The sequence below is a fragment of the Astatotilapia calliptera genome, chromosome 18 (genome assembly GCF_964374335.1).
Source record: "Astatotilapia calliptera chromosome 18, fAstCal68.1, whole genome shotgun sequence".
Classification (NCBI taxonomy): Eukaryota; Metazoa; Chordata; class Actinopteri; order Cichliformes; family Cichlidae; genus Astatotilapia; species Astatotilapia calliptera.
The window spans coordinates 27,152,933-27,165,569 of NC_137439.1; the positions used below are offsets into that span (position 1 = coordinate 27,152,933).

At 42.4% G+C, this 12,637-nt stretch overlaps 1 protein-coding gene across 1 annotated transcript; it reads left to right on the top strand.

Moving 5' to 3' along the window:
• Window positions 1-258: 258 nt before the first annotated feature.
• Window positions 259-12,637, top strand: LOC113011423 (transferrin receptor protein 1-like). Its single transcript, XM_026150998.2, has 18 exons — window positions 259-377; window positions 4,399-4,448; window positions 4,954-5,191; window positions 5,506-5,692; window positions 5,791-6,016; window positions 6,096-6,218; window positions 6,672-6,767; window positions 7,025-7,164; window positions 7,263-7,414; window positions 7,503-7,622; window positions 7,764-7,849; window positions 8,190-8,253; window positions 8,712-8,779; window positions 8,881-8,945; window positions 9,059-9,152; window positions 9,266-9,487; window positions 9,744-9,902; window positions 10,184-12,637. The coding sequence occupies exons 2-18, from the start codon at window positions 4,416-4,418 to the stop codon at window positions 10,424-10,426; spliced, it is 2,316 nt and encodes a 771-aa protein (XP_026006783.2). The 5' UTR covers window positions 259-377; window positions 4,399-4,415; the 3' UTR covers window positions 10,427-12,637.

Consider the following 12,637-nt stretch of genomic DNA (forward strand, 5'->3'; position numbering starts at 1 on the left):
AGAGCAATACTTTACGATGAAGATTTCGTCACAAATTAAAGAAAAAGCGAGCTTATTGCCGTCCTCTCGTTCTTTATTGCCCCCTTTCCTTCTCTGTTTCACAACACCTACTGCCTCTTTGATGTCCATACCTTGCTTTATACTGGCTCATAGTTCGATTTGACGGTAATAAAGGCTGCAAAAAAGAAAAATGGGCGCTTTGACGTTTCCGCTGTGTTGACGTCACGCGTGCGTAGATCCTGCACGGCCAATAATAAGCGGGGTAGTTGGTGAGTGCAGCGTAATTCCTGGCTGGAGGGTGGAAGAGCGCCGACCGAAGAAGGAACCGCGTGTTACACAGCAGAAGGTCACTCAGGTTGGGTTGTGCTGGGGAGAAGGTGAGCTTTGAAAGAAAAGAAACGATAACAGTAAAAAAAAAAAAAAAATGAAGGCCTAGCTACACTATTTCAAGTCGAGCTGGGGAAGTGTTAAAGCTTATTGTAGTTAAAATAAATAAGACTCGATGCAGATGGCACATGGCCATCTTTCGCTTTCCTCAGAGTGCGATGTATTAAAATGTTTATATATCTCATATTCAGTTTACTGATGTGTCAAACTTTGAGCAAATTTGCTAGCTCCGTATCCGAGCACGTGCACGTAGGTAGCCGGTGTCTTCGCGAACGTCACCTGTCACTTTGTCTCGCGAGCTACACGCTGCAGCTTGCAGGGCGCCATAATGAAGCAGGCCGGTTGTCACGTTCAGCCAGCATTGCGGAGTATTGTTCCGGTGTAAGCTAACGCCAGGTCCTCGTAACGACCCGTTCCTGTAACGTGGAGGTAACCGGGCCAGTGTCGAGCCTTCTCATTGACCTTGTCACACAAGCTACTGGCGGCTAAATATAGGATAATGAAGATGCACATGGTTGGGAGATTTTCAGGAACTTCTCAGATAATCTAACTCGCTGGTCTAAATAAAGGTGACAAATTGTCTCACATAAAACACGTGAAGCTGGCTCTCGCTGTGGATGAGTTCTCGGAGCAGCAGTGGGTGAACTTGACAGCCCTGTAAACTGCGAGCTGTCATTGTCTTAATGGGTGCAGTTTTAATATAATACTGCCGACAGTACTCTGTAGTACTGTTATATAGGTATAGAGGGCTAAATTGTGCCGAAGAGACACACGCTGCGGTATTAGAGTAGAACCCACAATAGTGAAAGTGAACAGGAAACAAAACTCTCCTGAAATCTCTGTTCAGTAAATTCAAGGTCATCCAGTGTCGCTTCTGATGGTTTGAATTCAGAATTTCCTGCTGTTTAAAAATACTTCTTAAAAAAAGGATTTGCTTGCCCTGCTTTTCCCCCAGTGTGACTATCACATGATCTGCTACTCTACAATAACTCCTATACACCGCTTACCTCACATGTTGTTCTTTTCCTCTTAGGAAGCAACATTTAGCTATATTTCAATATATACAGTCTAAACTATAAAGCGCGTTATTTCCTGTACATTGGTGAATGGTCAGGTAAGTTTCTCACATGCTGGTTTTATTTCAGCTAAGGTTAACTCTGTGCTTGGGTGAGGTTTCCACCTAATTGTGTGGTATTTGGATGTGTAATTAACATAGGGGGTGTAGTGCAAGTGCATTGTGGTAATTACATTATTTTATGAACTAATTGTGCTTTAAGTAATGATCCAGTACTAGATAACTATTGGGTTTTTTTTTCTTTTCTTTTGGAAGCTGAATACACATAAACAGACAAGTTGCATAAAGATCCCTTGACACACAGGAGGAGGGCTTTAATTCCCATAATGACTGTTGTTATGCTTATGTCAGATTTAAGGTGGCAGTGGCTAGTAATTTTAAAACGGTCGGTTAATCTGGTGAATGAGAGTGACTGGTTCAGTTATTGTGTAAAACATTGGTGTGTTCCAAGCTTTTTGTCCTTCTCAATCACCCTCATCTTTACAACAGCTCTGTTCTTGTTGCCAGATTGTGCCTCATGATGAAGCAACAGTTAGCCCTTTTTTTTTCTTTTTTTTTCAGACAAAGGGTTTTGTTCAGTTCTGAACTCTGTACGAGGAAGTTGCATTTGTAGAGCCAGACTGTACTCCACCTCTCTGACCCTGACAGTGACATTTCAATATTTTGCAGGACTGTGCAGTCCTTGAAGGTTGAACTTGAGGCATACTCGATAAGGAGCTGTGTCTGACAGCTTGAATGTTTTTTGGGAAGATAAACTTGTAAAAAGAGACAAAATGCTGTGTTGTATTTTGTGGAAAAACACAAAATAACTGGTGAGAGTGGCTCGCTGTTCCAGATCTTGTTTTAATAACCTTGATCATGGGCTCACAGGGGGCAAATATCTCCTGTTACAGCTTGGTGTGTGTGTGTGTGTGGGGGGGGGTGGAGGACCATGCCTGCCAGTATCCTTCTCAGAAGGGTGGGACACACACACACTATCTCTTGGGCACACACACATGTTCAAAAACCTCTTCAACGGTGATGCAGCTTGTGCCTTTTGGCTATAGTTATGGTTCAGCAACTGATGTACAGAAGTGGGCTTCTCCTGTGATGTGAAAACGCTTGTTTTTAGTAAAGTGCTGTTGAAATTGAACATATGAATTCTTGATTTCTATTTAATATTAATATCCATATGTTTCCAAGTCTCAAAGAGTAGCTAATCTGATTAAAGGATCGGCTTAGCTCAGAACCGGTATGCTTGGTATGTACGGCTGTAGACACGGCTCTACCCACCTTAGAGATCAATTAGCTTTACACGGTGACTAATCCTTGCCTAGTTCTACTTTCTAAAGCTCACATCAGTCACACTTAAAGTTGTGAGCAAGAAAAATATAAGGCTGCTCATTTGTTGTCCTTTTTAGAGCTGATTTTACTGCTTTTCAGTGTGGTTCTGGTTTATTACCCTGAAGGTTGTCTAGGTAGTCCTGCCAAGCCATGCTCTAAAGTTACCTCATAGTGCTGAGAATAGACAAAAAAAGTGTTTCCTGAACAACTTGACTGAGGGCAGGTTCCAACTTGTCTGTGCTTTCATTTGCTTTGTGGAAATATTAAGCTTTTTATCTATTCTGTCTTGGAAGCTTGCCATCGAAGTCTATTAAGGTCGTGTTCTTCTGCTGCAAATTAGACCGAGCCTGCCCGCCCGCCTGTTTGTCCCCTTGGCATTTGCCCACACAGACCTTCCACACGCACTGTCCAGTTAGACATCTCGAGCTCCCATCTGTAGCTGCAAATCAGTCCTAAGGATAATTATAGGATTTCTCCTGATTTGTGTGAACAGCACACATTATATTATTAAACACTTCCATACCATTACAGAATGCATCAACCCGCGACTGCACAATTTATTTGTATGCCAACTCTCGGACCATGTGGATTTCAAGTCGGCGTCAACAAAACAATGTTTTCAGTGTTTTTAATCAGGCCAAAGTTCAGTGACCGTGATAGTGATTTAACCCTGTGATTCTAAACTTTTCACACAGTAAAATGATCCACTCTTGATGAGACAAGATTTGAGATGGCTTGGTCTTTTTGTTCTTGAGGGCACAGCTAATGGAAGAGACGTTGAGCCATCAATTTTTATTTATTTATTTATTTATTTGTTTAAATATATTTTTTAAATAAGCAAATCCCACAAAGGCCTGTTCTGATACAGGAAAAAATGTTAATGTTAAGCAATCAAAATGTGTGTATTCAAAATGTTTCTGTAATGTGGCCATAGCTTATCAACAAATATCCTTTGTGTGCTGATGGTTGGGAAACTTCCCCTGAAATTGTGATTGCAGTATGAATGTTGCAGCATTGTTTCACATTGTCTGCATGTGGTTCCTATGAAGAGGAACTCCACTTCTTGGATTTTAAAGCTGTTCAGTTACATTTTGGTCAGTTTTTTTTACCTTGTAAAGCATAGCAAGACAAAAAGCTATGCTTTTAGGTCCTTCTTTATCATGCTGAGAATTCCAGTATTTAAGATTGTATGTAGAGAACTTGTATTTTGAACCTTGTTGGCTTTGTTAAATTGACACCTTGCTTTGTTTGGCATACGATTTTGTGGGAAATCAGTGGTCTTGCATTCAGTTGGAGTTTGCAGGGGTCTCAGATGGTGTTTTTTGACGGACACTGGCCTTTTGTGCCTGGAAACGGCACTGTTTTTCTAGTTAGTAAGATAGGAAGCCCTGTGGATGTTTAGACAAGAGGTGGGGATGTATTGTTTGGACATCACAAGTAAAACTGTAACACACTGCTCGCACTGTAAGGGAACTGAAATTGAAGCACAAAGAATTCAAGCCGCACACTACGTGAAGAAGAGGGTTGGTTCATTACCCTTTATAGATTCAGTTGTGGCTGCATTCACCAACTCTGCAATGTTTAACTTATTTTCTTCTTCCTTATCTTTTTAGAATTCTGAGAAGCAACAATGGACCAAGCAAGGTCAACAATATCCAAGATTGTAAGTATAAGTGTAAACCCAACAATAACAGGCTTTGCTTTAAGCTTTCATCCTAAACGGGACATCATCATTTCCACACCTGAAATGACTGTTATTGCAAAAATGAGAACTTGCATGACCAGAATTTAATTTTTATTCTATTTTGGGAACAAACACAGGAAGAACTTGATAAATGCAATTGTTTCATATTCAGAAATGCATTGAAATGTTAAACTGTTAAATTGCATAATTAAGTTTTGTTTTAATTAGTGAGTGGTTCCTCTTGTTTGGCTAGCCACACTGAAACTGGAAAGTCCACCAGTTAGCTGATCTTTGGGTTTGTAAAGCACTTATTATAAATTGAGATCTAGAATTATTCTTCAGTCAAATCTCTGTTCGGTCATAAAAAAGCAAAAACCTTTTACCTCTTGTAAGTCCAAGCAAAGATCCTGAAATCAAACCACTGCTGTTCTTTGGGAGTTACTGAAATAATTTAATCTGCTTACCCTTTTTCTATTTGTGATAGTTTAATGGGGAGCCCCACTCCTACACACGATTCAACTTGACCCAGAATATGGAGGGTGACAACAGTCAGGTGGAGATGAAGCTGTCATCTGAAATAGATGAGGAGACTGGGGGAAATGGCGTTGGCGGCCACCTGAATCACAACTCAAATCGCACACCCTATGTGGCTCAAAAGTTTGGACGTACACCCAAGAACCTCTGCTTTATGGCAGCTACAATCTTCCTCATCTTCATCATCGGTAAGAGAGGGAGGAAGGAAGAAACTCTCTTTAATTTAGTGCACAATAACTTGAGTGGTTCTTTGGGGATCTGTCCCGTTGGATTGTGTGTTACTTGTGAAAAAGTGGAAGTTCACTGTCCCACAGCTATTTTAACATAATTTTCCCGTGTGTGGGTGTGGTGAGGGGACTTACCATGTGTCATTTTATCTAGAAAAACATGGCTTAGCTTTGAGTTGTCATCTGAGTGAGACACTTCAGTCAGGGTTTGGCTTGCACCACTTAATTCAGTTGATCTGTTCCCATCCCTTATCTGGAATCACTGCCACTTTCAGGCTATTTGATTGGCTACCTGGTCCATCGGAATAAGGATTTGGCTCCCACCTGTGCACCCTCTGCTCTCCGCTATGAAGACGTTTCTGTCGCCCATGAGACCGGTGCTGCTCCCCTCATGGACTGGGATGATGTGAAAAAGCTTCTTGCTGAAAAACTGACTACATCCAGTATGGACGCTGTCCTTGGGTGAATAGAGGCTCCATGCACTGCAGCACTGAACACATTTTGTTATGTGTGTTGTATTTTTAACAGTAAGTAACCAGTTTTTGTTTTCCCTGTCACAGTCAGCTGACCAGTAGCAACCACCGGGCTGGTTCTCCTGGTGATGAAGATCTGGGGAACAAGGTGATAACAAAGTTTAAGGAGTACGGCATGAAGACCTGGACTGATGAGCACTTTGTCAAGGTTCAGGACCCCCCAGCATCTGGATACAACAGAATAGTTTTCAAGAACGGATCAGAGGAACGTCCAACGGGTTTCCTGTCCTACAGCGCCAGTGGAACAGCAAGGGTAATCAGAAGGCTAAATTATGAGTAGGAGAAATGTACAGTGACACTTGCAGTGACATTTCTGTTTCTGATGGCTCCAGGGTGCAGTGCTGTATGCCCATTATGGACAGGAAGATGACCTGAGGCAGTTAAAGGACATGAACATCGACATGAATAACAGGGTGATGCTGGTCAGAGCTGGAAGGATCAGCTTTGCTGAGAAGGTGGGTGGTTTCAAAATAAGGTGGAACATCATTTGAACGAGACTTTATTCCCTGTGGTACTTGTCAATATTTGTAGATGTCCTCTGTTCTTAACCTTCAGTAGAATTCCATTAGAATTTTCGTGTGTGTGTTTCTGTACAGGCGAGACCTTCCGAACTATATGACCTTTTAAGATCTGCAGATTTATATTTTCATACTTTTCTCATAATCTTTCTCCTCCTTTCCTTCATCTGCCTCCTCCATCACTGCATTCTCCTTTGTCATCTCCATCTCATCCTCTTTCTCCCCAACTGAATAAGAATCATACTTTATTCATCGCAGAAGAAATTATGTAAACAAAGACTCGCGTTTCCCCTTTTTACCATGAAACTTCGTTTTATATTATGTGATTCATTCGAATAATTTTACTGTTGGTGAACTTAGCTTCCCATTGCCTTGTTTCTCTGCTTATAGGTAGCCAATGCAGCCAAAGTGAACGCCTCTGCTGTGCTGATCTACCCAGACCCTGCTGATTACTCGATCGGCGAGAGCACTCCACTCTTTGGACATGTGAGTGAAGACAGTTTTTACTCCTCAGGTGTAAATCACCTGGAAAAAAACACTCAGATTTTCGACATGTTGTGAAGTGCATTTAAACCTAGCACTGTTCATAAGAGGAAGTAGTTGCGCTTCCTCTACCAGTGCAATAATCTAAATGATAACCACAATAATAATGGGGTTCATGTGTTTAGTTTGATTAAAGCTACCTTTGAAAAGATGTCATGATCCACTCTAAGATCATCTTTTCATCTGTCTGATTCCCACAGGTCCACATGGGCTCTGGGGATCCCTACACCCCAGGCTTCCCCTCCTTCAACCACACCCAGTTTCCACCTGTGCAGTCTTCAGGCCTGCCAAATATTTTGGCTCAGACTATCACAACAGGCATGGGAATGAACATTCTGAGGTAAGACTCACAAACATCATACTGGTATCAGAAAGATGGTTGAAGCTTGTAATAAACAGGGCATCAATAAAGGGTTGATGTTTGTCTGCATCCCACAGGCAGCTCGGGGGTAGAACTCAGCCAAATGGTTGGGGGAGCATCAATAGACTCGGAGATGAGAGCGATGTTATTACTGTGGAAGTCAACAATGTCCTTACTGAGAAAAGGATAAATAATGTCTTTGGGGTCATCAAAGGCTTTGTGGATGCAGGTACAGCAAAGATGAGTAATGAGAGAGATCCTGTGATCAGGAAATATGGAAACGATGCGAGTGATGAATGTCCTGTGACCGTCTGCAGATCGATACGTGGTCATTGGGGCCCAGAGGGATGCGTGGGGCCCGGGCTTTGCAGCATCAAGCGTGGGCACCAGCGTCCTCGTCGAGCTGGCGCGTTCCATCTCTGACATGGTGGAGAACGGTGAGCACCTGTCGGCAGCTGATGTTTGGTTTTTAATTTCCAAATAAAATGATCCTGGACGTACACTTCACGTCAGATACTGAGCAGCTAAAGAACATGCTGGCTTCATGAGTTTGATTAATTGTGTTTCCACTTTGATAGATGGATTCAAACCGAGGAGGAGTATTGTGTTTGCGAGCTGGAGTGCGGGAGAGTATGGGAGTGTTGGCGCCACCGAGTGGTTGGAGGTAAGAAGTGCATGGCAAAGGTTTAGATTAGCTGCATTTTTCTTTTACTCAACAAAAATAAATCTTCTCATTGTACTTTTTTTGCGATTTCCTTCATCTTTGGTGCTAAAAGAGACCCCCCCCCCCCCCCCCAAATGCATGAGATATCAATGGAAAGCCCAGGATGTCTTCTTCTTCGTACATCAGGATTTTATAGGATAGCTCAAATAAGTCAAAAGATGTAGACCAAAAAACAAATGCCCATTAAAGAAGACGTAAATGAATAGACTTATTCTGAGGAGGATAATTATTAGTGATTGTGCTCAGTCTCATTCATATATTGGATATTTCTTTGTTCCAGGGTTATCTGTCCTCTCTGAGCATGAAAGCATTCACCTACATCAACCTGGATGGCATTGTGACAGGTATTTACTTCCATGGATGCAGACTTCTTGTACCCCTGGGGCGATTGTGGCTCAAGAGTTGGGCGTTCGCCTTGTAATTGGAAGGTTGCCGGTTTGAGCCCTGGCTTGGACAGTCTCGGTCGTTGTGTCCTTGGGCAAGACACTTCACCCGTTGCCTACTGGTGATGGTCAGAGGGCCCGGTGGCGCCAGTGTCTGGCAGCCTCGCCTCTGTCAGTGCGCCCCAGGGTGGCTGTGGCTACAATGTAGCTTGCCATCACCAGTGTGTGAATGTGTGTGTGTGAATGGGTGGATGACTGGATATGTGAAGCGCTTTGGGGTCCTTGGGGACTAGTAAAGTGCTATACAAATACAGGCCATTTACCCATGAAGCTGTTTAATGTCAAACGTTTACATACACATGCAAAAAGCATCACTTATGTTTCAGGATAACTAAATATTAGTGGTCTTGTTATTCTAGGGCAGAATGGGTTTAAAGTAGCAGCCAGCCCGTTGCTGCACAGCCTGGTCCAAAACGCTCTGAAAGAGGTAACTCCACAGCTGATCTCTTCTGCAGAAATAATTCTGTTGGTCAGTTTTATTTGTAAAATAAAACAAGAGTTTAATCAAAGTATTTGTTTTCTTCTTAGGTGAACTATGACAAGGACAAGTCTCTTCTTTCTCAGTTTGGAAAGAACAACTGGGAGTCTGCTATGTGAGTCCGTCTAATTAAAGATAACAAAGTATAGCCAGTGATGATTATCACAGCCTTCTTGTTTGAAAGTAGGCTGTCATTCTCACTCTTCTTTTTTGCGTTTGATTTTGAAGTCTGGAGCCTCTGAGGATGGACAGTGCTGCGTATCCTTTCCTCGCCTTCTCCGGAATTCCCTCAGTCGCTTTCAGATTCCACTCTGGAAGTTCAGTAAGTGAATTCTTCTGTACTACAAGTTCTTAAATAGTTTCTGAACTCTTTTAACTAATGCCAACTTTGTAGATCTGAGAGTAGTTCTTAAAACATCCTGTGTGCCTCCTCAGGACTACCCGCACTTTAGCACAAACCTGGACACCCGAGAAAACCTGAACTCTGTCACAGCCAGCCAGGTTCCTCAGCTGGCTGTGAGAGCGGGCCAGTTTGCAGGTCACATAGCACTGAGGCTGGTCCATGACCACCTGCTGCAGATGGACCTGAAGAAGTACAACCAGCTCATACGCAGCCACGTGGTTCAGATTAATGGGAAGGTCAAGGCTGTTCAGAGGGTGAGTGCTCACCAGTGTCCTTGTAAATGAAGATAGTATTTACCTTGTTGAGAGCAGGGCTGCAGAAATCAGGAGCAACTTGACTGTTGTTGTGTTTTTCATCACTCAACTTAAATGATCAGTTTTGAATCAGTTTGTTTTGCCTGGTTACTCCTCTCATCATAGAAGACAAAGCTGTGGTCAGGTCTTGAATGTCCAGCTTACTAACTCGAGTTTGTGGGAGAAAAGTCATCCCTGCATGTTTGTGTGCTTGCAGATGCAGCCCCAGCTGTTGCCCAAAGCTCTGACAGTGCGGTGGTTGATCATGGCCTCTGGCTCCTACAGCCGTGCCTCTAGCGCGCTGGCAGCCGACATCCAGAACAGCGACCTGGAGGACATCGAGATGTGCCGCGTGATCAATGACCGCATCATGACGGTAAGGGGGAAAAACTCAGCCCATCAAGTTTAGTTGATTTCACAAGCTGCCACCTCTGCTTTTGATGAGCTGAAATTACAACTTTAGTGTTGGTTTAGCTACCTTTGGATCGTATATTAAATGGGATACATCACATTTTAATCACAGTCAAGTGTAATAGTTGATGTAGGTAGTCTTCAGTGTCTGCTTTCTGCTTTTCAAAGGACGGGACTGTCCAATAAATTTTTTGATAACGTTGGTTTTTATCCAGCTCTTTCATGATGTCCGTCTTCTTGCTATAGGTGGAAAGGAACTTCCTGTCACCCTACGTTTCTCCCAGAGACAGCCCCTTCCGTCACATCCTGCTGGGCTCCGGTCCCCACACCCTCAAAGCTCTGACCAACCACCTCGACTCTTTGACGACTGCTGACCCCGACGCAGACGCCGAGCTGTTCCGCAACCAGTTTGCCCAGGCGACCTGGACCATTCAGACCTGTGCCAACTCCCTAGCAGGGGACATCTGGTCTCTGGATAATGAAATCTAGAAAAGTCCTTTTCCCTCCCTTGTTCATGGTTTGGCCCTCTTATTACAACAGGCAGTGCTGTTGTGATTAATCACCACGTTTTCAGCAGATATCTACAAAGTCATCATATCATTTCCACGATGTTCATTTTCCTTTTATCTAAAATTCTCTTAAAGCCAAACATGTTGCAAAGTGGTTTGTAAGCCTTCCGCCTTAAAAGGACTTAACCCTCTAAGAATCTTGAATTTGAACATGTGGTATTTAGTTATCACAGTCTTAAATCACATGGTGCTAGTAATGTCAACAAATGTTATGTGGAAGTACTACTTTAAATTGGTGTTACCTCTGAATGAGTTGGATTTTTTTTTCTTTAATTCCAGAACAGTATGAGGTCAGAATCACAGTAAAGACTGTGTTTGCCAGCTCAGATCTTTAGACCGCAGTATGATAACAATAAGCTAATGACTTTGTATTTGTTTACCACGAGGCAAACTGCTGGTATTTCTGCTACTGCTGCTGCGGCTTGGTGTTCAAACCTGAGCTGGTTTCTATTGGTAGCTAAAATATCCCATACTGTGCTGATTCTGCTACACAACTCAAGTCAGAAAATAGATGCAGCTGCTGAAAGAAGTGCAGATTGATTTACAGCATGCAGCAGCAACAGTGCGCACAGATTTGGAATAATCGGCTACTTTAAATGGGGAAAAGTTTTAATTATATGCAAGAATTGAATTTTTAAAAAAATGGTCTGAATCAAATACGAAACACATTTTTTGGCTTTGGAGCTAATCTGTGCAGACCTGTCAAAGCAGGGGAAAAGGTCCTCAACCATGTGGCACTGAAACAGAAACCGTATGTTTATTTATTGTGTTATTTATTTATCAGTGGCAGGGTTCACTATAAATAGTTTTTATTCACGTTTTATATAAAAAAAGTATAATTATCGGGGGCAGTGTCTTCCATAATTATGACAGTTATACTGTCGAAATGACAAAAGCAGCATCTGCTAAAAGAAGTGTACATGTGCACCGACAGCTGGTACACAACAGTTTTTCTTTCCCCTCTGTCAACTGACACTGAACTGGTCTCTGAGCAATGCCAGCTCACACATCACACCTGACAATATTTACCCGTACCTGTCCTTTGGTGCATGTACACTTCTCATCTTGATGGCATTATCGGGAGCAGTGATTTCCATAATGTGAAAAACAGAAGGTAGTTTTTGCCTACCAGTGTGTGCCGTATCGGAGGCAGTGCCCTCCATATTTCACTGTAGGGGTGGATGTTTTTTATTATCGGGGACAGTGTTTCCCATAATGTGTATATACAGTACAAAGCTACACATCGCACACGTTTGCATCTTTGCAATCCCATCTGGCGTTCCATGCTAACTTCTTCAGCGTTCCTCTCTAGACAGGCAGGTTGGCACCCAGAGCACCTGATCACAGATCAGTGTCTGTGTCATTAGTGAGGCCAAGCAGCTGATGTGCTTGTTTTTAGCGAGACGGTCTGTTTTGAAGCGAACGCTGGTCTGCTCTGGTCTTTTCTTTGCATATGGAAGGTGTCTTTGCTTTAAGGAAAGCACAAATGTGTAATGTGGTTACAACAGCGTGTCTCCATAATCAGCCCCCACTCTGTGTTATGGAGTTAGTCTAATGAATTAAAGTTCATTGTACCTTCTCTTTTGATGAATTCACTGAGATTTCCTTGTGCCTCTTCTTTTGTTTCTGAGCTGACGAATACTTTGTTTCGTTTTCATGTATCAGGGTTCAGTTTATTTTATTTTTTTTCCTGTTTCTCTAAGAATCAAACTGGTGTTAAAACAGAGTTGCTAGACAGAAAACAAATGGATGCGAGTCCATTTCAAATGACTGAAAGCAGGATTCTGTCCAAAACCCATCTGACTGATTGTAGTTCATCAAACTTGTTAACATGATGCAATAACCATTCGTCATTTGAGGGATTTTTACCTTAATCCTGTTGGTTTATAATGAGGCAGGTTCTGGAAATTGCAACTCCATTTTCAGCACTGGCTTGTAAGAATTAGCAGATGAGTTTTGGATCAAAGGGGGAAAATGTAACCCTTGTTAAAGAATGTTTGAAAATGCTCGATTATTATTGTGCGTGGTTTTCTTTTCTTTGTTCTTTTTCCTTTCTCTCAAACTGTGCGCACATTTGCTTTGCTTTATTTCAGTTGTTTTGTTTCATTGCTGCAATAAACAATCACAGCTA

What these genes read in the sequence shown, in the direction of transcription:
- LOC113011423 (XM_026150998.2), top strand. Translation starts at nt 4,416, where the DNA reads ATGGACCAAGCAAGGTCAACAATATCCAAGATT. An exon ending in GCGCCACCGAGTGGTTGGAG is followed by an intron (nt 7,850 to 8,189) that starts GTAAGAAGTGCA and finishes TCTTTGTTCCAG; the next exon opens with GGTTATCTGTCCTCTCTGAG. An exon ending in GATTCCACTCTGGAAGTTCA is followed by an intron (nt 9,153 to 9,265) that starts GTAAGTGAATTC and finishes GTGCCTCCTCAG; the next exon opens with GACTACCCGCACTTTAGCAC.